The sequence below is a fragment of the Polyodon spathula genome, chromosome 17 (assembly GCF_017654505.1).
Source record: "Polyodon spathula isolate WHYD16114869_AA chromosome 17, ASM1765450v1, whole genome shotgun sequence".
Lineage (NCBI taxonomy): Eukaryota > Metazoa > Chordata > Actinopteri > Acipenseriformes > Polyodontidae > Polyodon > Polyodon spathula.
Genome location: NC_054550.1, coordinates 30,121,050 through 30,142,047, shown reverse-complemented (window position 1 = coordinate 30,142,047; position 20,998 = coordinate 30,121,050). Strand labels below are relative to the sequence as shown.

Below are 20,998 nucleotides of genomic sequence, written 5' to 3'. Positions count from 1 at the left end.
CATTCTATCAAGTTCTCTCAATGTCTGTAACAAAGTGCCCGCCCCTGTGTATGTTATCTGTTATGTGTTGCGTGTGGTGTGTTTAAATGTTGGTGTACAGACATTGGTACACGGGATATAAACGGGTCTGTGTAACACGAGTGTTTAAAAATGTATATGTGTATTTAGGCACGAGGATTGCACAGCACTTCACGTGCAAGTAAAATGTAGTAATATGTGAGCACGGGGAATTGCACTTTATTAATTCACGTGCTGGGATTCAAGTGAATAATTAATTGGTAATTGAATCCCAGCACAACAGTATATATAGATGCACGTTGTCACATACCGGGGTGGGGTGTTCGGTGAGCGGAGAACGGGATCGGAGACGGAGGAAATAAGTATAGTAGTAGTAATAATAATAATAACAGAAAGTAACTGCTAACCGTTTTGTTAAGTTTAGTCTGTTTTTGTTTGTCTATTTATTTTGGCGTAGAGTGCCGTGTCCTGTGTTTGTGTTTGTTTAAACCTTTTATTTTGTATTAAACCGGCGCCAACAGGCGTCTTCATCATTTCACATCATCCGTCCTGTGTTTTGTGTTTTTCATTACTTTTCCTGGTTCTGACGCCGCCCACTTCGGCCCTCTCTGTGACAATGTCTTATTTGGTTCTGGCTTCAAATGCAATATTCTAATTTCAGTGATTCCAAGGATTTCAATATAAAGTGAAACTATTGAGTAAGCACTATTTTAGGAAAGAGAAATAATTTCTTTAAGAGTGATGTGTTTATATGATATCACTGAAGGTCACTGGTTCAAATCCCACCTCTGCCACTGACTGACTCACTGTGTGACCCTGAGCAAGTCACTTCACCTCCTTGTGCTCCGTCCTGCGGATGAGATGTTAAATCAATGTCCTACTGTAAGTGACTCTGCATATAATGCACAGTTCACAGCCTACCTCTGTAAAGCGCTTTGTGATGGTGGTCCACTATGAAAGATGCTATATAAAAATAAAGATGTTATTCTTATTTTATTATTATTATTACTATTATATTGTTTACGTTCATTAGCAGATGGTACTGGATGATATCCCTTTAGACATATTTATAAAAAAAATGAAAGGCTTTTGTAATGGCTTCAAGATGCAATGATGATTCTTACAAATTACAGTAGACAGATTTCCTATGTTAAGTAACCATTCTACTTACACTGCTAGTTTGCAGTGGTAGATTCTACAGAGACACGTGACAGCTGTCATATAGCCTATGCTGTCAAATATACATTTAAATCTATATATATATATATATATATATTAAAAATAAAAGCTCATTGTATTGGACTACATAATACCCAAACAATAAAGTAGACAACTTCAGCTTTGTTAGAATGTCATAAGCTGATTTTGTGTAAAATATTGTGTAAATTGGCTCATATTGTACACCTAATGTGTCTATAAAAGGTCAGCAAAATTATTAGGCGATAAATCTACAGTGATTTTTTCATTGAAGCCATTGGTGGAAGTATAAACACATGGTAGCATAATTTCATTTATCGAAAAAAACACTCCAAGCTTTAATAGCAGACATTCATCCGTTTAACCAGGACACAAAAAAATCTGAAACCTCAGGACATGTCGCAGCCTTGCTATAGAAAAATCTTTCATAATGGCATTGGGTTTTGACATCTGAATCCATTACAGTATACCAGAACATAATACACATTTTTAAGTAGCTATTAAAAGACTGAAATAACAAATATGTAATAATTGGATACAACTATTAATGTATAATTCTGGTCTAAGAAAGAATCAATCAAAACAAGCAAAACAAAAACATTTTGAATTGTATACTTTTATATAATCAGGAAGCGCACAAATTTGAGAACTAATTAGTTAATGGATATGAAAGATGATGTTATTAGAGAATAGCCTATCTTAATTAAAATACAGTGCTCATAGTTCTGTATGCATTGCTCACAACTTAATAAAACATAACAAATAAATTGTACTTTAGTTTTCCAGGGGAGTTCAGAATTGTATGCAGTATGTGACAGTCAGTGTTAATCCCTCTCTTATTTACCCACATTACAGACTTGTTTACATTTGCCAAGCGGTAGAGAACACTATAAGAGAACAAGAAAATAAGGGGCAAATAACACTAAGAATAGAATAAACAGTAACCAAATAAACCAAACCCATCTTACTGTTCTTAAAAGGGGTAGAAAACCCTAGATATGCAGCATATCGAATGGGTGATCACAAAATAGTGCTGCATACCCTTTCACCTGTCAAAATATCAAAACGATCCAGAGAAAATAAATCTGGAAGAGAAAATATCGGAAAACAAAATCCAGTTATCCAGTGATCCGGATTTTTCAAAATTTAGGTAATCGGATTTCGCTGTTTGAGCTGGATTTTCTTCTGCGATTGGGTTTTTCAAAACATCAAAATGCAATCAGGATTTCTGTGATCCAGATTTTGTTTTGGTAAACGGATTGCATTTTTAATCACGGTTAAATGTTGCAATTGGGTTTTTCAGAATTTAAAGAGGAGATCAAGATTACTTTAATCCAAAATATCAGGATTATTGTGATCCTACTGCAAAGGCAGATTCAGCTTTTAAATGATCATAGAACAGCGATATTTTGTTTGAATTGTCATAGCAAACACATGGTGTACGTCAAAATCGAATTGTATAATTACATATTTAAGTTTTGTGTCCATGCAAGCAAAAACGAAAAAAAAACATATTTAGTGGTATAGCTTTAATAATAATAAAATAATTTTTACATGAGCATCAGCATTTATGATGCAAAAAAAATAACCAAGGACATGACCTTGGTTATGGCCATGTTCTGAACAATTTATTAATACTTAGATGACAATTGAGTATGATATGGCAAAAGAAACAAAAAAAAAAACAAATGTGTTCCAAATTCTCCTTTCTCATGGACAAACTTTGCTGTGACATTATACTAACAGCCAAGAGCTGGAAGACAGAAGGTTTTTAAACATGCTTTATCATGATCATGCAATAGAATTGCATAGTTTTATTGCAATCAGTGTCAATTTACTACAATCAAAGGGACTAGCGGATTGCTTCTAAATCACTTTAACATTAGAACATAAAATATATCCCTAGTCTTGGTAATCCTTAAATAAACGTATATTTACCCCCACCAGTTGTGGTCTCAAATTGTGTACATGTAAGCTCGCAAGGTGACAGTAAATTGACTTAGCTTAATCAGGCTGTTTGGATACAGCTTTAAAGTATCTGATTATCTGAAATACTTAGGCCGATTCAAAAAGCTTAATGAACACGTACACATCTGTACCCCCCCTTCAGAAAAAGATGAGACACTGAAAAAAAATTAAGCCTAGAAGGAGAGCGACAGCTCACAGCTGTTGTCAGCAGGTGAGAATGCACGGAAAGTTTACATCATGAAGATTATCCTGAATGATAGCTCTATTTCTAAACCAATTTCAAGGCAATCAAAACAGCAGATATTCAACACATTCCTGCAATTCACATGATATCATAATATCACTCCACAATTCAACTTTCAGCAAACAGGATTAACATCTGTCAAACATTTTAATCCATTTGTCATTTGGTCCATTTGAAACTGCACTTCGCGTTATAATTAAAAAAAAAAAAATCTCATTGTTTCATGCTAACCAACACATTTAATAGTCTCAAGAATATCAGGCTTGTTCTGGGGTTTCATGAACAGCTAAAGAAATTAATTATGTCAAGCATGTTCATTCTGCCGCCAGACGGCCTGTTCTTTGAGAAAGAATGTGCAACTGTATTTGATAAGAACAAAAACAGGTGAATTTCAGCTATTCTTAGCTAGCATACTGCTGACTACAGTGGCAATCAAAAACCAAATAAGCATACAAGATACTTAATCTGAAGCAACACATCTCTACTATATGTGTAACTGTCACAGAGACGGCCGAAGTGGGCGGCGTCAGAACCAGGAAAAGTAATGCAATACACAAAACACAGGACGGATGAAATGAAGTGATGAAGACGCCTGTTGGCGCCGGTTTAATACAAAATAAAAGGTTTACACAAACACGAAAAACACAGGACACGGCACTCTACGCCAAAATAAATAGACAAACGGTGCACGGACAGACACTGACAAACACGGTGAGCGGATACTTTCTCCTCCTCCTCTTCCTCCTCTTATTATTATTATTATTATTATTATTACTACTACTAATTTCCTCCGTCTCCAATCCCGTTCTCCGCTCACCGAACACCCAACCCCAGTATGTGACAACGTGCATCTATATATACTGTTGTGCTGGGATTCAATTACCAATTAATTATTCACTTGAATCCCAGCACGTGAATTAATAAAGTGCAATTCCCCGTGCTCACATATTACTACATTTTACTTGCACGTGAAGTGCTGTGCAATCCTCGTGCCTAAATACACATATACATTTTTAAACACTCGTGTTACACAGACCCGTTTATATCCCGTGTACCAATGTCTGTACACCAACATTTAAACACACCACACGCAACACATAACAGATAATATACACAGGGGCGGGCACTTTGTTACAGTAACTCAGTCAGCAGAAAACACATATTAAGGCAGACTATGATATCCTGGTGGGTGAGATGTAGTTTATTTTTACAAAAAAAATAAATAAATAAATAAATGTGGCGGGGCTTAAAACAGTCGTAGGTTTCAGAACTACTTTTAATTAAGCATATTATTTAAATAATGAAGAGTCAGGATTTAAATACATTGTTTCTCAGTATAGTTGTATAAACAGCTCCTATTAGTAACCCTGCACCCTGACTTCATCATGCTATGAAGAGGGTTACCAGGAGCTTGTTTGTTCCAACTGCTGGCTTCAAGCCCTGTTGATGATTTTAAAAAATGCAAAATAACAAAAATTATGTGCTACAGTATGTACTAGTTACCAGTATATATTCCTAACACCACATAAAATACAATTTAAAAAAAAAAAGCATAAAGGCTTTTAGTTTAAACAATTGTTTAAAGTATTTGTTTCTTTTATTATTACTATACTATACAACTTGAATGTTTTATAGTTGATTTTTGATTCAGAATCACTAAGCATTGAATGCCGATTGTTTCAGATGGTGTAGTTACAGAACTAGTAAGAAACAACTAAGGTATAAGCTCTCCAATGTACATACTGGTCTTGTCGTTTAAAGCTGTGTACCTGTAACATTGGTATTGAGAAAAGAATATGCCACCCAGTGGAGAAGGAAACGAAGGAGAACAAGATTATTTACTGTTGATCCCATAGCTGGCTACTGCTCAGGAAAACACTCTTCTGATGGAGTTAGTCTTCTCTTCCATACCACAAAGCAACCTCCAAGGAAATGAGTTGAAATGATTACTTGTACTACATGTACGGTACATAGGTTATTCTAGTACTGCATTTGCTTTCCTGACAAACAAAGGCAGATCATTCCATAATTTAGGAGCTCTACAAAAATCCTTACCTCCCGTGTTGCTCTTGTTGACCCTAGGAGTAACCAGGGAACTATACCAGAGGAAAGTGAACCATTTATAATTTTTTTTAATGCGTGTATAAATAACACCAAGAACATCTTTTAATAGTTTTGTAGGAATATGATCAAAAGAGCATGTGGATGCCCTCTTATAACGAACTAGCTCTGTCAGTTCCTGTTGTACTTTTGCCAAAATAAGCCAGAGTATCAAAACCAAAGAATTTTTGTCTCGTTGACCTCTTTAAAGAATGCTTGCTGACTAAAACAACATTAAACACTGCAAAACTCAAAAGCCCTTTGAACCAACATTCCCTCAACGAGTTATCAAAACATTTAGGATCAGCTTTATGCAAATCCTGAAGATTGGACCTTACAGTTGTCTCTTCAACCATTAAAAGCATGTAAGGTTGTAAAGGGTGTTAATAAATCTATTTATAAATTAACTATTTTTCTCTCTCTCTCTCTCTCTCTCTCTCTCTCTCTCTGATCTTTACTTGGAGATTGATTTAAACATGACATCACTTCCAACGTGGTTTTTTTTTTTTTTTTTTTTTTTTTACAAACTGTTCTTTAGATGTGAAAAATGTGAGTTGACCACTCAACTTAAAGCTTGCTTTCTTCCGCTGCAAATAATACGGTACACATTTTGTAATGTTTATCCCCAATATTCTGCTTGAAGGTTAACCCGGCTCAAGAATTCACTCTCCAGATGGCACGGCACGGCACAAAGAATTTCAAGACACTAATGTTGCATGACCTGTAGAATAACATTCCCTTGACCCAAAGTTAGTCATGCATTGTTACTATTATCTCAAACTTTTATTCTAATACTGCCTAGAATATATGTGGGCTTGTTAGTCTACACTAGTTTACATTCATTGTCCTGATCAGAAATGGAATTGAAATCAACTATGAATAATAAAGCATTTAACATTTATGATCCACATTGTAAACTACCGCTTTCATAAATAAGATATCAAATTACTTTGGAAAAGTTGATTGTACATTACAAACATTTTATTTACTAAATCCTTGTTAATAAAATGAAATACAGTACTCAAGAAAAGTGTTTCCTAAATGGCTGGTGTCAGACCCCAATTAGCACTAATCTTAGACTACCTAATGTTAATTTAGGTAGGAAGTCCAAGACTGATGCTAATCAGGGTCTGTGAAAGTGTATGTGGTATTTTAACCCGAACACCTAGGCAAATTAAATAAAATATGATTCCATTTAATTAGCTTTGAAGAATGAATGAAATAAATGTGCTAACTCCTGCTTTACTTATTTGTCTTTATGCTGAGAAACCATTTCAAAGTTAGCTGTAAAAGTCTGAATGTTCCAAAATGTATATTCAAAAAGCATTACATTTCAAGAGACTAATCATTGCCTGCCCTCTATTGGTTAAAACTCTCATTACAGAATTATTTCTCAGTACATCAACAATTTTACAAAAAATAAATACCAGTGTAGTATATTCATATTCAGACAAATGCAGTACAGTGTTTATTTAATTTTGAATGTAACATAACTAATCATAAACCAAACAGGTAACCTTTGCTGAAAAACTTACTTTGAATTAAGTTATATACAGGCACGGCATTTGTTATGTTTAGTTTACTATTTAACATTCTGTTTTTATTCTTGTAAATGCAAATAAAGCTTGATTTTATGTTTTACTTTTCTGACTTGTAACTGAACAGAGGGTCTTAACCATATATTGAAAGGCTGAACATGTGTCAGCTTGCAGCAGGGGAACCACAAACACACAGATGCATTACTTTGACCATTTTTATTTAAATCTTGGGGTGGGCTGGGTTAACATGCAATATAAAACAAGCAATCTATGATTCCAAATGGACCCTAGCATAACCAATATGTACCAATTTCTGGCTTTCTTGAAAGAAAAAATGTTGTGGTAAGCAACTTTACGTTCCCTTGGGCATACAGAAAACAATTTCAGTATCAGTAACAGCAGCATCCACCGTGGAAATTTCCACCAAAAAAAAAATAAATAAAAAATGTGCAAATAAATATCTTTGGCAATTCACTTGCATGTACTGGTACTGCTCAAATTACACCAACATAAAATAAATTTCACAATCACTTTTAAAAGGCAATATAATAAATATGATTTGAAAGAAGTGTGGAGTAGAAAAAGAGAGGGGGGAGTAGTTCAACAGTCACACAAAACTAAGATTAAGTGCACGGATGGTATACAAATATTTCTAATATTTTTAGGTTTAATAAATGTCACAACACACAAAGCATTTTCTTAATACTTTAATTTTAGCAAAGGCAAAAATATTTAGGTAACTCAAAATAGGTCTTAGTACAATAAAATACTAAGTTCTATAATTGTATTCAAAGCGTGGCCTTTAAACATGTAAGTGTAAATTACAAATTGCAACCTTGATTTGAAAACAGTACAGAATGAATTATACAAACATAATAAATAGATTTCCCTATTACACATACAGTATGTACAACAGCAGTCAACATTAATAGTAGCTAAACAGCGGTAAACTGCTTTTATTAAAAAGGAAATCAGTGACACAACAAATGAAGCAGACTGTAGATGTATGTTTTTTTCTTCTAGTTCTTCTGAATTAAGGATGTATAATTCCTGATCAACTTAAATAGAAAGGCACAAGAACCAAAAAGGTACATATAAGATTCATGTAAGAAATGATCTAAACAGAATGATTCCCACTGATATACTGTGCTGCAAGGAATAAAGTTCTCTCAAATTGGGACAGTTGTCCTGGACTCTCAAAGTTTCAATTTGTAATCATCTGATCTACATGTGCCTTTATTATATTGAAATTGTGTACATCAGCTATGGATAAGAATAAAATAAAATAGTTAAGGACAAGCTGCATTTTAAAAAGCTCATTTGAACACCAATATGTGCAAAATGAAACAATTTCATCACCTACCCCTTAATTGTAACACATTTTGCAATACTGTACTGCTTAAACAAACAAGCCAGCAAACAAATGCCATTTCCTTTTATGAAGCAATATTTAAATTTAAAAATTCCAAATCAATTGAAGTTCAGGTAAATATCATGATTAAAATGCAAGAACAATAAAAAGAAAAAAGGGCGATTTACTAACCTGTGACGAGCATCTCTGCATCAGAGTAAAGGATACTTGAAAAAGGAACACTTGTATCATAAGAGCACAGTTTGGTGTGTTTTGTTTACAGACTGACCAGCCCAAACCCCCAGTGGCCATTTTTTTTTTTTTTTTTTTTTTTTTTTTTTTTTTTTTTTTTAAATCACAGGAATAAATACAAAATAAAAACTACAAAATTATAACTTAAATGCACCATACAGAAGTGCAGTTGATAATACAGAAACCATCATTCAACTAAACAGGCTGCTTTGGCTCATTAGTTACAATGTCCACAGACAGACAGACACAATTAAAAGACAATCCTTCAGGATTTACCATGCTGCTGTTGACTGACATACTGTAGCAAACATAAAAGCTTGACTTTTCAATACAAAACAGTGCAAATAAATTGGCTTGCTTAAAAAAATAATAATCTAAATGTATTACACATTTGTTCTTCTGTTTTTGGAAACCTGCATGTCATTTAAAAAAAATATATAAAAAAAACACATGGTGACCAACATTTAAAGCCTGGGGTCTAAAACTAAGCATTTCTATGCAATGTTTTTTTCTTCAGCATGTTATATTTTGGAAAGAGATCAACAATGCCAAATGTTTACCTATAAAACATCTGGCTGGTTTTACAGACATTGAATAATACTAATGTTGGACAAGCTTACCTAAGGTAGCACTAGGAAGAACACTTTTATGGCTAATCGGGATCTGTGAAACCAACCATTAGTTTCAACTTGCTAATTAAAAGTTATCTACAGTGGAAGCCAGGATTTAAAAAAATAAAATAAGTCAGGAGCACAGCATTATTGCATAAAACAGATGACTTTAAAAGTGTTACTTATCTTTTGTTTCAACCGTGAGACTTCTTGTTTTATCATGAAGCAGGGGACTAAAGATTCCACATTTAGAAACTTTTAAAAGAAAATCCAAATTGAATGCACATATTTTGCAAAAATAAACTTCAAATTCCTCCGAAAGAGAACTACATTTCCCTTGAAGGTAAACTACAATTCCTAAGCCCAGTTGTCTTTACCAGTCAACAGCACTATTACTTTATAAACATACAAACCGATGTCCACATAAGCTGTAGAGAGTGTGTCTTGTTCATTTACCCTAGTGTTTGTATTAACACTAAGTTATTCCATTTCCAGTAGCTCTGGGTTTTTCTAGTAACTCAGCTGAAGTGCATTTAGTCCAGTCTTGATGTGTCTTGCATTAGTTTACAATAAAATACCAGAAACAGTTACCATTCTGCATCCCCAATGGCTTTTGAAAATACATAATCTCTTCCATTTAGATTCATGATGCCATCTTTGAGGTGGAATTTCCATTTGTTCTTACTTCTGTGAATCTAAAAAAAACCCACAAAAAATTATCCAATTTATATTGATCAATAGCGAATAGTATTTAAAGTGTTACATGCTAGAGTATGACAAAACATATTGTTTACCGTTGCTTCTCTATTGTAGTACAATCACCAGTTTCTTTTTTTAACAATCTAAATTGTTTTGTTGATTTTATTTGGAATTTGTCATAAATCAGTGTTGACCACTTACTGCCGTATGGTATCAAGTGTATGAATAATCCTGTTGTTCTAAACATGACTGCTGGGTCTTTCAAACTTTAACCAGAAACACCTGTATTGGCAAGCAAGTTCAGTGTTGGTGTTGAACCAGTTTATCTATGTGCATGACAACATGCATAATTTATCTATGCTGCTAAGTGAGTAAAGTTCTTGCCTCAGGTATTGTTAGTAAGATTAGCATCCTAGCAATATAAATATACTTAACTTTATTCTTGTTGTGTGGCCCCAAAAACTATATTAGTCCCTCACACAATACTACTTTTAAATGGTATTTTAAAGGCACTTAATAAACGTACTTTATCATATTGACAAACAACCACATTTTCTGTATCAAACAGCTCTTGTCCTTCTTCATCACTAACATCATCTTCGCTGTTTAATGGCTCCTGTGGAAGAGACAAGTCTTACATTAGCCTTTTTCTGCCCCCACAATAACCAGTGACCATAAATCTCAAAAGATTATATTTCTACATAAATATTTCAGACAGTGTTTGACAGGATATGCGTTATTGTATCAAATCTTGTAATTAGCGGGGTTCAAAGGGCAGAAGCTCTCACAGATCTGAAATCCAACGCCAATATAATCCCGCCAGCTACAGTAAGCGGACCAGCAGGAACTTCTATATAATAGCCCACTCAAATCACCCTTCTCTCTCCTACAGCTGAACCTGCCCTTGAGGTCTCGTTCTCCCCTCATAATGCAACTCCCGTGCCATCTCACTGGATTCCTGATACCCAACATTAATGCTGCTCTCACCCCAGGTGTTTGTTTTACCCGATCCATCTGCTTCTACAGGTCATTTTTCTGACATGTGCCTCCAAATAACTATTACATCAAGAAACTTATTCTACCACTCAAGACCACAGTTTCTTTAGTCACAAGATCACTTGCCTGTAACCATCAGCCTCCGCCACCTTTCTCTCGCAATTGAAAAATCATACTTCGGATATCAGTAAAGAAGTACCTCTTCTACTTGTCCATCCTCCCCCACATCTTTGTCCTTGTCATCTTCCTCATCTTCATCATATTCATCTTCTTCCTCTTCCTCTTCCGAGGATGTGTCTCCAGCCCCATCAACTTGTAGCATCATTTGTGGCTGTGGCTGCTGCTGCTGCTGCTGCTGCTGCTGTTGCTGTTGGACCTGTGCAACATTCTGTCCAGCCTGTGCTGCAGCAGCTACCATGGTAGCTGCCTGCATAACCTGCAAGGATAACTTATCTTATTAGGGCAGAAACAGCAGAACAATGCTTTGGACTCATCATAGAACAAAATTAATCTCTATTTTGACTACATATTGTGGCATCCTATTAAAATGCAATTGGTAAACACAGGAATGAAACACGATTAAGAGAAGAATGAGGTAAGCAAATAAACCTCTTGTCGTAAATTCTACTTAAGTAAAGACACTGTTGTAAACAACAATTTGAAATCTGAACTCAATTTCTCTGACTAGAGAGTCAACTAAAGAGACTGATTAATAAGATATTCAGAAAGTATTCATCTACTCTAGCTAGAGAAATTTAAAACATTCAGATTCTTCTCTTGGAATCATTGCCATGCAGTAAAAATGCAAGTCAAAACGTTAGTCAAATTAAAATTAAAGATATTTACAGTAAAGCAAGACGCATGCAAAGACATAAAAATTGGTTTCTGATTTCTGAGTAAACATTTGTAGAATACTTTCTACCTGTGCATTTTGAGGAACCTTGTTTCCTGCAATGACAATCTGCTGAGGCTGGATGATCACACCTGTTTGCTGTGGGATGCCTCCTTGGATTGGAGCCAGTACCTACCAAAAAGTTACAAATCTCTTAAAACACATGCTAAAAGCCAATGTAACTCATATATATATACATACATACATACATACATACATACATACATTTCTCAGATTCAAATACCAAAATCGCTAACTTGTGGTGGTTACATTTGGAACTGTATTATGTATCTTTTTCATTTAACCTGAAACTATATGTAAGTGTTTAATACAGCCACCATCTTGGACAAAACTGACAACTAGTATCCTAAATAAATAACTTTTTACAGTAATCTGCATTGTGTCCATTCTGAAGACAAGTCATAACCAGTGCAAGGACATTCACAGGATCTTCATAAATCACACAGTACCTGAAATATTGCATAAGAGGTACATTCTTTTACTACATAATGTATTACTAGTGTAATATTATTCTGTAAGGTATAAGACACTGCAACATCAATTTGAGTACAAGTGCAAATCTAAGAACGTGAAACATTGAATGAACATATAGTTTACTGGATTATAGCCAAATGCAATCTGAAATGTCTATATAAAGGCTTGTATATCATAGCAACTATCAGTTTGTGTTCATTAATTAGTTTTAGTATCGCTCTGATCAACGTATACAAAAGTGACAAACCTGTTGTATAACAGGTGCCTGCACGCCACCAGGCTGCATTTGTGGTATAACCTGCTGTTGCAAGAGAACCTGTTGCTGTGGCTGGATAATATACTGGGTACCATTTGGGGCTCTAACAACCTGCAAGATCTGGCCTGTGAAAAAATAAATAAAAAAAGGCGGCAAATGAGTTACCATTTTTATTGAAATACTTTGTTTCAGAAATCATAGAAGTTTCAACATTATGGCTGTTAACTAAATACAAATGTATAATATACTGCCTATACAAGTTATAATTGTTTCAGTTTCTACAATTTGATTTACCTTGATTTGTAATCAGCTGTTGATAGGGAGTGACACCTGAGGGCAATGCCAGTGTTGCTGCAGTGGCTGCTGCACTCTTCATAGAAAAGAAAAGGTTGAAAACCTACTCAAAATGCATGCAAACACATACCTGCAGAGATATTTTTCAAAAATGGCAAGAAGGGTATCTGCTGTAAGAACCAATTTAAACAAAATGATTTTACAGACTTAGGTCTTCACAGCTGTTATTTTTGGAATCAGCCATAGCAGAAGCCACACTTATGCAACATAAATGACAATCAAATACCAGCTTAAATACAGTGCCAAATAAACAAAGTTAGATTTATAAAGCTAGCCAGAAAAAAAAAACACCACTTACAAGACTATGATACAAATGTTAAAAAAAAAAGAACAAGTTGGGAGAACATAAAATTATTCTTCAATTGTTTATTGGCAATTTAACATCACAATAAATTGGGCCAAACTTTGTACTGGTGCAAAACACTACTGTCTCTACCGTCTTACCGCACTTATAAACCTATCTGCCTATTCCTGAATTTAACTCCATGTGCTTGTGAGAGAAATGTAATGACATACAAAGCACAGTGTAACCCACTACAACTCCAAATCTGTTATGCCACTGAAGATGCAAAGACACTAAGAGAAGCTACCTGCAAGAGCTGCGCATATCTGCTCAGAAAGAACAAACATCTTTGTTTTCAACGTGGCAATCACTCTGTGATCTGCAGAAATACTACAAATGACAGCTGCTGTGAGAAGTTTTAAATTCATACTTTAAGAAAGTAAAAGTTAGTAAGATCACAAGTTCAACCACTGGAAATAATGGAGGCTCTAATTCAGTGGTGTGCAAAGTGGGGTGCGTGGAGAGTCAGTAAGGGGGGTGCGACTATGACTAAAGTGGCAGTATATATTTTTATTTATTTATTTTTTAAAAAGATGGATAGAACACTTTAAATACATAAATGACAGCTAATTAGTCCAAGTTCTTACTTTTGAAATAGGCTGTTGACGATCATTCTAAGATTTGTAGAACCAGAGAAATTGTGTTTGAAGTGGCGAGTAGCAGTGAAACTGCAGTAAACAGAGCCGAAATGGCGGCTTCCATATATGGGGCCACAAGTGTAAAAAAAATAAATAATAAAAAATGGTTTTAACAGGTCTTTTTTCCCGGATTTAATGTAAATGGCGTTTTTTTTTTATTATTATTTAACCAAAAAAAAGCTAAATACATACATTTTAGCTAAATACATCAATGTTAAACACATTCTTAAAAGTAGGGAGTGTAAGACAGCTCTGCAGCAATACCAAATCAAACTCGTCAATGGGCGTGGGCTTGCATGTTGGCTTCCGATATGCCGGTAGCTGGCAGAATAACTTATTTTGTGTTAACCCAGATTTTTTTTCTTAGATTTAATTGCTGAACAATAATGTTTTTTCAGATTTATCTGTCAAATGTTGAATTGCCAAGTTTAAAAAAAAAACAAAAAAAATACATTTAAAAAAAAAAAAAAAGGGGATTTAAGTTACATGTATTTTTTCACGCAGTTGTTAGAAATGTTAGATAAATGTTGACTTGCCAAAATATTTAAATTATAGGAAATTAGAAACCCAGAACTAACATGTCAGCTAAATGTTCACTCACCATATAATTATATATATATATATATATATATATATATATATATATATATATATATATATATATATATAATAGACTGATTTTAAATGTTGATGTGCTTATGTACTCAGCTAAATCTGGACTTTGTGGTTAAATCTAGGAAAAAATATGCAACAAAATGTATTCTAAAAAAGGAGGGCATCATATAAAAAAAATGTATCTAGTTCGCTAGATATATTTGATAAATATGCTTTGTTTTGCAATACCAAAGTAAGCTATAGGCCATGTAAAAATAAACAAAGAAAGCCACAAATTAGGGGTTTTTATGGTTGATTTGTTGCATATAGAAACTTACAATCTAATACATTTTTTAATGGGTTCTGAACTTTAGTTGCATCTAATTTTATAACAAGTTTCAAGTTATTTTACATAAATGTACTCAATTAATTCCAGTAAAGCAACTGTTTATTTGAGTTAAATCCAATCCAACTTCTTTCATAGGGTTCTGGACACTGGTTCTTACTGGCAATGTTGCAGGTTTTTTTTTTTTGCTGTAATGTCATCTGTGGTAGTGGATAAGGGAAGTATGACAAAATAACTATACTGACACCCATTGTTATGTTGTGCGTGCGCTTATATGCACGGTAATACGGTAATGATTGTATAAACAAAGACAGCTGCATTTTCACTGTATTTGTTCAAGATTTTGTGCCATGCCCATTTTTTGATACCTCTTTTTCCTTAACTAAAAATGGATCAAACGCAGGCCCTTTGTTACTATCCAGGTACTTTACCATATATCCTACAAGGCCATCAGGCTGGCTTGTGATGTGCCTGGTCAGATTCCTTCTCCCACTCTGAATCACACAGCTATTCTATACAGTGGAATATAAATACAATATCATTCCTGTTTATTGTCTACACATTGTACTGGAGACAAAGGATGTTATATTGTACATCCTTATTTAAGCTTCCTCAGCAAGGGAGCTGAAGGAGTCTTATACCTCTTACTGGTTAATGTGCATTTAGCATACGGTAAAAACATGTACTTAAACTAGCAGAATTGCAACTAAGCAACAACTAGATATAAATCAATGTTTTCAAAGGAAAACCTACAACAATAAATGAGTCTACATTTTTAAACCTATTTTCTATTCTATTTTTACACATCACAAAAACAAAGAAACTGAAGACGAATCACTAGCTCAGATTTTGTAAATTTTGTAATTTAATATCTATCTTACCATTCCTGTGGCATTCATGTGTTGTAATATTTTTGGATCTTGCACAATAACCTGTTGCTGTGTTGCTGTGCCAGGAATAAATAGAGAAAAAGAAAGACTGTGGTTTAATTCTAAAAGAATCTTTCCCCCACCCCCAACATTTGAAATCCGATACGTCAGATTCATTTTCAGTAGTCGTCAACCCAACAATGATTTAATCTGGAATCTCTTTAGTTGTTCATGGTGCCATCCTCTATATTAAATAGTATCCCAATTAATTAAGTGCATCTAAGAACATGGCAACCAGTAACAAGAGAACCAACACTATAATGCATCTTTTCTATTAAATTTCATGGAGACAAAAAATTCAGATTTGACATTACCCAGGCTACAAGCTGTAAAAACAGTTGTCAGACTGGCAAAACATGTGTCAGTCTGAATGCATCCACATTACTTCACTAAAGAAAATACAACTAAATCCAGAATCAACTTTCAAACTGCATCTGAAAAAACACCAAACTTTTAAAATAAAGACAACATACACACTGTAATGAAATGTGACAATTTGAATTAGGGGACAGCAGTGTCTCACCTTGGCTTGGTGGAATAATGACCTGCTGCTGCTGGGACTGTTGTTGGGCTTGCTTCACCTGCTGCTGTTGTTGTGCCTGTGCCTGCAGTAACAGCTGCTGCTCTTCAGTGTGAAACCCATCAACAGCTTTGGACTGCATTAATTTGTTCTCCCATAACTGAGGCAGAAAAAATAAAAATGAGCTGCACAGAGCCGCAGAGATATACACATTATGAATCTGATTGTCTTGACAGGTAACTGCTGTGAATTATGCAAGTTTCACTGGAAAGTCGTTTTTACACCGTTAGGGTATTTAAATAGTCCACAAAAGCCAGTTAACACAAAGCCGAACAAAAACAAAGCATCCCTAGCAGCATAATCTAGGACGTATGTCATATCAGATCAATAAAGAAATATGAAAATGTGAAAAATATTGGAGCATTGATTTTTCCTGAAGTTAAACAATGTGACAAATGTTAGCTGTTCATTGGACACCTGTAGTTGAACTGTATTGCAAGAACTGTAGCATACAACTGTGTAGCAACTATAAAAGACTATAACAATGCATGCGATCTGTACAATTTATATGGCCAGAGTTTAAAGCAATGCAGCAGTGACAGTGTTAATTTTAACTGGCTAATCAAAAACAGCTGTGCACCAAACATTAAGACAGTAACTCACAGGATACTCTTTGCAGCTATAATTTCAAGTCACATTACCTCAAATATGGCAGCTATATTAGGTCAGAGCTCAATTTCATGGTTAGAAACACATTCAGCATAAAGGGTTTACATAACCCTTCAAATATGAAGTCACTACCTCATACAAGACAGCAGTGGTTTGGCAAACTCAAACAGATGACTTCATACCGTCTTAAGTTCCAAAAGCACTTGCTCATCCACGCCTTCATCAAGGAAGAGTTCTCGGACATCATTTATTACATCTTCAATCACAGATCTGTATAATTTAGGCTGTAATAAAAATTATAAAAAGGAAGTATATAGATTCACAAACAAATTAGCATTAACGATTATACACTTCACAAAGGTTTTTTTCAAAATGTACCACACACACCCTCCATCATGATAAAATCGCAAATCGATGGTGTTAAATTAAGATTCAGACACTGTGCAATACATATTAGATTTTAGTAACAAGAAAATCTACTTACGTGTATTAAACATGAATAACCAACTAAAGATGCATGTAAATAAAACATAATGGTCAGCAGAGGCCAGAATCTTTTAACTTTGTATGGTCTGATTTCCCACATAAAGACTGTTGTATACAGTCTGGGCTGATACCAAGCAGATGGCTCAATAGGAATATCAGATACATACTCTAGGACCACTGCTGTTACAAGAGCAGATTACATGTGGGTTAGCAGCTCTAGTGGACCAAGTTCAGAGGAGATGGGGTTTCTTCAATTTGTGGTGGATGATGAATATGCTAAAGAAATTGTTCCAGTGCCAGTCTATGCATGCAAAAGACCACTGCGTCCCTCACATGATGGGAGTGTCAGGTGGTAAAAACAGGTGTTTTGATGACTGCTATATTTGTTAGGTTATAACCTTGATAAATACTATAACACCTTTTTTTGTTTGTTTTAAATATTCAGTGACTTAAAAGGCCAAGTACCCTAGTTGGTCTAATCGAGTAGGAATGAACCATTGCCTAGTTTTAACTAAGGCTCCCAATTACTGTAATGGCAACATACTTTCCAGAATTTAAAGTACACAGAACTTATCTTCTCTCTAAAACTACCTTAAGCTGTTTTAAAAGATCTTAACACTCTGTGTTGGTAAGTGTAACAGTTCTTGTTTGTGTCACTGGAAAACTAGTGCAATGCTTCAGCGTTAAACTTTTTTATTTTGTTCATAATGGGATTACAAAACACACACATTATATATAAGAGTTTTGAAACACTAAAATTGAAGCGACCCATACCCTGGCATAATCCCAATGCCAGTTCAAACACCACAACTAGCATGAATGCTGTTGTGTTTGTTATTTATATTAGTTGTTCTTATAATATTGCCACAGACAATTCCATATTTAATAAAATGTACCACAAATTCACAAAAAGTGTGATGTTAAGATACACTACATGCACTCATTTTAAAGGTGCACTGCTCCACCTAGTCCACAGTACATTACTCATCAAAATGGTAGCTGCAGTGTAAACTAGCTTGCATCTGTTTCTCTGCCACTCAACACGCACTTCCCTCGCTTAAGCCCGTCTGCTCACTATTTAAAGCCTGATCTGGTGTTTATATGGAGAGCCGATGACGTATTTTGAATAGCACCTTCCCATCCCTGCCAGAGTCTATATTAGAGAGCGGCAATGGCTCTATATAAAGAGGGCTGAGACAGGGAAGAGATCAGGATCGTCGACAGAGGAGGAAGGGAAGCCATTATGAAATTAGGTTGTTGTTTGCGGGTATGGGAGACATTTTTCTACCGTTAATTATTTAAGACACAGGTTTTGCGAGCTACTGACACAAATTTGGGGTTATAATTTGATATTAAAGGAGGGTTAATCAAAATAAACATATTTTGGGTTTATTTAGGTTTGCAAAGGGGAAATTTGTATTGCATTTTGATAAGCACTGCATTCAGTGCAATCCACTCTGAAACGGCATTTGCTGGTCGGAAAGAACCACCAATACAAATTAAACAGAGAAGGTGCTTTTCAACTGTGAAAGTATTTATTTAATTTATTAAATGCTACCCAATGTAAATCTACACGGAATCCCAACACAACATACAAAAATACAAAGCTCAAATACTTTAACGTATAAGACACAAAAAAATAAAAACGCTGTGCATACATATTTATACAAATGACTTGTTTGTTTTGTTTAACTTATTGTATACAAATGAGGGAAAACTGTACGCAGCTACCAAATGCACTCGCAGCCAGATAGTAAGAGATACCAAGGACTTTCACGAAACCAAACCTTACCTTGCATTTTAGCTGTACCCAAAAATAAAATTATTGTAAAGGCAAGCCGATGTCTTTTTTTTTTTTAAAGAGATACAGATATATAAAAAATAAGACTGTAGAGACTTATTTACAACAACAAACACTGAAAATGTACCCAAGCAAAGGTTTAAACTTTGGTTTCGCCAAAAGATAAGGGCTGGCCGTTTTCTTTCCCCCACAGTTGCATTGAAAGTGTATGAAATTACTATTTTTCTCCCATTGTGAGTGTTCATAGTAGTAAAATTTAGTCAGCAGTACATTTTCAGTCGGCATCATATCATCTGACTGACTGTACACTCAGGAGATCCTTACCACTGGGTTTGAGTTAGCCGAGCTCGCCATTAATGCCGAGTTAAAAAAAAAAAAAAAAAAAAAAAATCTAGAAAACGAACAGCAAAAACAAATAAAAACGCAGCTTGTTAAAATCTAGAATTCTAAAGATTAAAATTAACTCATTTAAAAGGTATAATATAAATTAAAACAGTGTACTAGCCGCTTATTTCTAATCCCAAGGGCTGCGCTGTCCAGCCGTCCTCTCTCCGTCGCTCCCTCCTTTATATACTGAGCGATGAAGCTGCGAATACGCGAGACACAGGGCAGGGTCAACCAGGCCAGTATGACAAATACCGCGAGAACTGATTTGGAAATTCGACACTTTCAATATGACGTGTTAGATCAGCAATTCTAACATACGGGGATTGGCTGTTACCTAATGGGAATTGTAGTCCTCTCTGAGTTGCACTGTTTTTTTTTCTCAAGGATGATTGAAATAAATGGTTGTTCCTCCGAGCTCACAAATTGCTGTGTCCAAATTTTCTTGCAAATAAACTAACACGGCATGACAAACGTTTCGACGAAGTCTTTTTCAGTTTCTTGTTTTCTTTAGTATTTCCTATTTCTGCACTTTTGGGTGTTAAAGTAATTACGGTTAAATGTACTTCCAGTAGATGGCACACTTGTTACAGTAAAATACAGTAAAACCTGAAGAAAGCAGTATAGTAGGTGTGGCTAAGTACTGAATGTGCCATTCACAAAAGGAGAGAGAGAGAGAGAGAGAGAGAGAGAGAGAGAGAGAGAGAGAGAGAGAGAGAGAGAGAGAGAGAGTTAGTGTTCTGAATAGTTCGTGAAGTTACTTAAAAACCTTCTCATTTTTTATTAAGAAATGAAAAAATGGGGTATGATCCCTATATGTTTGAGTGTCTTTTATAGGAGGCTGCTTGGTCCAGTGGTTAAAGAAACAGGCTTGTAACCAGGAGGTCTCTGGTTTAAATCCCAGCTCAGCCACTGACTGTGTGAGCCTGCGCAGGTCACTTAACCTCCTTGTGCGCTGCCTTTTGGGTGAGACGTTGTTGCAAGTGGCTGCAGTAGTTCACACAGCCCAGTCTCGTATCTCGTAAAACGCTTTATGATGGTGGAATGAACCTTTCACTGCAGTACTAACCTGTAATAAAGACGGTGTGCCTCTACAAACACTTACCTTAACCCTTCCATGCTGTTTCCTCAGTCAGAGGAAGGGAACAGGACAGTGGATCTTTATCTGGAGCTGCTAGAAGTGTGTGTAATTGCAAGCATCGTGCCCCTCCGTGTTATAAGGGTGGGAAAATCAGTTGATCTTTTAAAACACCTTTAAAAAAAATGGTTCTGACATTTCTATTAAACTTGTAACATAGTAGTGCAAATGTACCTTTT

The 20,998-nt window shown here is 35.1% G+C and overlaps 1 protein-coding gene across 3 annotated transcripts; it reads right to left on the bottom strand.

The window, feature by feature from the left end:
* Nucleotides 1–7,757: 7,757 nt before the first annotated feature.
* Nucleotides 7,758–19,939, bottom strand: LOC121329631 (transcription initiation factor IIA subunit 1-like). Of its 3 annotated transcripts, XM_041275320.1 has the most exons (11): nt 19,622–19,939; nt 17,193–17,294; nt 16,345–16,501; nt 15,774–15,838; nt 15,324–15,404; nt 12,912–12,987; nt 12,609–12,742; nt 11,897–11,998; nt 11,174–11,410; nt 10,505–10,594; nt 7,758–9,974 (listed from the first exon to the last, which is right to left on the bottom strand). In XM_041275320.1, exons 1-11 carry the CDS (start codon nt 19,649–19,651, stop codon nt 9,867–9,869), a joined length of 1,182 nt encoding a protein of 393 aa, XP_041131254.1. In that variant the 5' UTR covers nt 19,652–19,939; the 3' UTR covers nt 7,758–9,866. The 3 variants fall into 3 exon arrangements, with proteins under 3 accessions (XP_041131254.1, XP_041131255.1, XP_041131256.1); XM_041275321.1 differs by lacking the exon at nt 15,324–15,404 and having other exon boundaries at nt 19,622–19,937; XM_041275322.1 differs by lacking the exon at nt 19,622–19,939 and having other exon boundaries at nt 17,143–17,226.
* Between the last annotated feature and the right edge of the window lie 1,059 nt (nt 19,940–20,998).